The sequence below is a fragment of the Eurosta solidaginis genome, chromosome 1, assembly GCF_040869045.1.
Source record: "Eurosta solidaginis isolate ZX-2024a chromosome 1, ASM4086904v1, whole genome shotgun sequence".
NCBI lineage: Eukaryota > Metazoa > Arthropoda > Insecta > Diptera > Tephritidae > Eurosta > Eurosta solidaginis.
The window spans coordinates 260,895,136-260,898,691 of NC_090319.1; the positions used below are offsets into that span (position 1 = coordinate 260,895,136).

The window sequence follows — 3,556 nt, forward strand, 5'->3', positions numbered from 1 at the left end:
TATATGAACAAGGTATCAAACATTTTTAAAAGAGATTCCATATATGAGCGAGGGTGCTGTGAGAGTGGGATTTGTGTGGGAGTTAGAGTGGGAGTGAGAGTTGGAGTTAGAGGGAGAGAAGTTAAATAAGGGATAGGCATACTTAAGAAGAAGAATGGAGGATTAAGTAGACGAGAATGGTATAGAGAGAAATGAGAGGAAGCGAGGCTTTCTTGTTGAATGTAGGCAAATCAATTTTCGTGCAGGACAAAGTCTGCCGGGTATACTAGTAATCCATGATATTCCCCAAAACTTTCGGGGAGTGTTTTTATCTCTACAAGACAAACATGAATAACATTTTTACCAAATAACTGGAGAGAATATTTATTTTTTTAAAAGTTATTTTGATGAAATAAAGATCGCAATTAAATTTTTTAAATAATTAGTTAGATAAATAAATAAAAGTTATAAAGTTTGAAGCTTAACTCCTCACTCTCAACAGAATAAAGCTATGACAGCATACATGAGAACCATCAAAAACGAAACCATTTGTATGGTCAAAACTCCATCATTCGCCGAACAGCTATATAAGAAAATTTTAATGATCAAATAAAAAAAAATTTTAATTCGTTTTACCTTGCAGTTTGTGATATAGTCGTCATAGACTTATTACTGAATAAGCTATAATTAGCTTGCGCCATAGTTTCATAGCCCGTCAAAATGGTAGAATTGACATAACGATCACGCGTCAAAACAGTAGCAAAGTACGTACTAACATCGGAAATATTCGTATAACCACAAATTAAGGTAAAGCTGACATAATTGGTGTCAAGCACTTTATATGTCGTGGAAGGATACGAATTGCCATTCATGGTTAAGGATACGTTTAAACCAGCCGAATTGTTCGCTTGTACCACGGTATTACTGTACATGGTATAATTAACCCATGGATAAGTCGGTGTGTTTGAATAGGTAAGTGAAATGTTTAAACCATTATTTGGTACTACGGTGAGATTGACTTGAGCACAAAGATAATTGCCCTTGGGTGCAGGATTTGTGGCCAACACATACCAAATACCAGATATCTGTGAATGTTTGAAATTTATTACATAATATACAATTCTTATATTTACCAATTTCAATGCATACTTGATTGACATCGATTGCCATACTTGATGACTCATTGCAATACTGTGGTGTCGCTGCTGTGGGCGTAGATGAAGATTGTCCTGCAATTTGCCCAGTGAGCAAACTCAGTAATAAAATAATGCTCAAATAAATATAAGACATTTTATTTGTTTGTCACTTAGTTATTTCGCGGTCAAACTCCAGTCGGTTAGCGACAAAAATGAAATGATTTAAGTTGGCCAATGATATTGACTTCACACCAGTGGCGCCAACCATTTAGTCAACTTTTGTTACATGCAGAAAGAATTACTTGTAATGATTGATGAGCTTAATTATATCGAAACATTGTCATTGTATTTCGATAAGTGAATCATATTCACTACAAAGAAACTTACTTCTGTAAACATTCAGTGCATTGGGACCAGTAACGGGTTTGAGAGGGGGGGGGGGGGGGGTGCGAAGGGGCGATCGCCTCCCTCCCCCCAGACTAGATTTGTTTTTCCAAAATTTATTCGGAACAAAATTGTTTTCACGAAGTCCCAGAAGCCCACTTTTTATATGCAGTATTTGTATAAATATAATGATGGGTATTTGATCGTTACTTTTCATAATGCAGTTTTTGTATGCATGCTTTAATCGAGTATCAATTTTCAAATAATATTAGCGCTCAACAGTAAGAATGCTCATGCAAATCAGTCCAATTCTCAGAAATATTTGCGCTGTTGATAACATACTGAATCAAACCTTACTTTATTGAATAAAGTTTATTCAGAATCTTCACTCTCACTGTACACATTTTGCACCACTTTCTTCTGGGCATTTGTCAACTCTGTATAAACTGCAGTGCACATATTCAATTACAGCCCTTCAAAAAACGCGAGTACTCCATAAATAGTGTAAGGAATACTCCTTTAGGAGTATAGGAGTGTTCCAAAACTAATCTGTATTCTTACAAAAAATGTGCTCCAATTAACATTGCGATGTCCTAGGAGAGGAGTAGGTTATCCCACTCACGCTTTGTTTGTGAGTATTCCATAGAGTACATACGTGAGAGTACTTTCCAAAGTACTTTCGCTGTAGTACTCCATGGAGCACCCACAGGGGATCATATGCCAAAGTACTAAAGAGGAATTGTGTCGGAAAGAACTATCGGAGTGAATTTAATTTAAAATGAAAGTAAATGAAGAGGGGCAATACAACTTTTATATTTTATACTACGAATATTCTTATGTTATTTATCATTTGCGTGGATGAAGAAACTAATATTTGGCTATACTATAGTATGTATACATAAAACCAGTGCGCGGTTGCATTTAATCAGAGTTGCCATAGTAAAATTTTATTATCAGGTATTTGTATGCAATATTTTACTTTTGGCAACTCTGATCGATCGTCATCGTGTCGTGATCACGGTCGTTAAAAAACGAGCAATGATCGACTGATGGTGGTCCGCAAACGCATTGCGAAGGGGTACTGTTAGAGTACTCCAACATGAAGAAAATGAAACACGTAATCCAACAATTTTTGCAGGGAGTAGAATCGCGAGAAAGTTAATCGCCAGTGTTCGGACTTCTACCACTATTTTTCTTTTATTTGAAGTTCTACCACGCAAGCTCGAAAAAGGTGGTAGTTTTTTTTATAGAAGTTTTTGAAGAAGAAACCTTTGCTTTTCCACAATTTTTTGAGAAGAGAAACAATATTATTTGTAGAAGAATAGTTTTATAAAACTGAAAATAACACCTAGCGATGATTTAATCACCATTTAATCTCTTTTCCTTTAGGTTTTTAGTACATAACTGCCACTTCCACCTAGCTATGTATATATAGGAAAAGAAGTGAGTAATATTCACTACTTAAAAATATTTCAAATATAATACAATGTTACCACTTTTTTCATAAATCTACCATTATGAAAAATCTACCACTAAACAAAATCTTAAAGTCCGCACACTGTTAATCGCTCGGCTAAGTTGACCGAGTATGAGCGTCCACGTCCCGCTCTAAAAAGTTAACTATGTCTTGGTTAACTTTTCTGAGCTCATCAATTTTTTCAAATCTACCGTTTGTTTGGCAATAAAAAAAAGTGCGAGTATTCCCCGAATTCCTGTGTGAAAAATTATTGTCGGTGTCGTGTGGCGCGAATGTAGTTAGTCATGGGCATTTAAACTTGTGAGTTGTGTACTTGTGTTAACTTGTGTTAAAGCTTGTGTTTTGGTTAACTTTTTTGCGATTCTAATGTATTAACCTTAGAATATTAAAAAATTTAACCTAATTCATTCGATTTGCCGACTCGTTCGGTAATTAATCGACAATTGGAAGTTCGAATGACAGATAACCAGCAAACTAAAAGACCGAGGGCGGAGGAACTCGAAAATGGTAAGTACGAATTTTCCATTAAAGTATGATTCGGGTTTTCCATCGAGCATACATTGCTATTTTCATATGATCG

At 35.4% G+C, this 3,556-nt stretch overlaps 1 protein-coding gene across 1 annotated transcript; it reads right to left on the reverse strand.

The window, feature by feature from the left end:
* Positions 1-334: 334 nt before the first annotated feature.
* LOC137242525 (uncharacterized) lies at positions 335-1,346 on the reverse strand. Its single transcript, XM_067769807.1, has 3 exons — positions 1,129-1,346; positions 616-1,064; positions 335-562 (listed from the first exon to the last, which is right to left on the reverse strand). The coding sequence occupies exons 1-3, from the start codon at positions 1,267-1,269 to the stop codon at positions 475-477; spliced, it is 678 nt and encodes a 225-aa protein (XP_067625908.1). The 5' UTR covers positions 1,270-1,346; the 3' UTR covers positions 335-474.
* Positions 1,347-3,556: the final 2,210 nt, after the last annotated feature.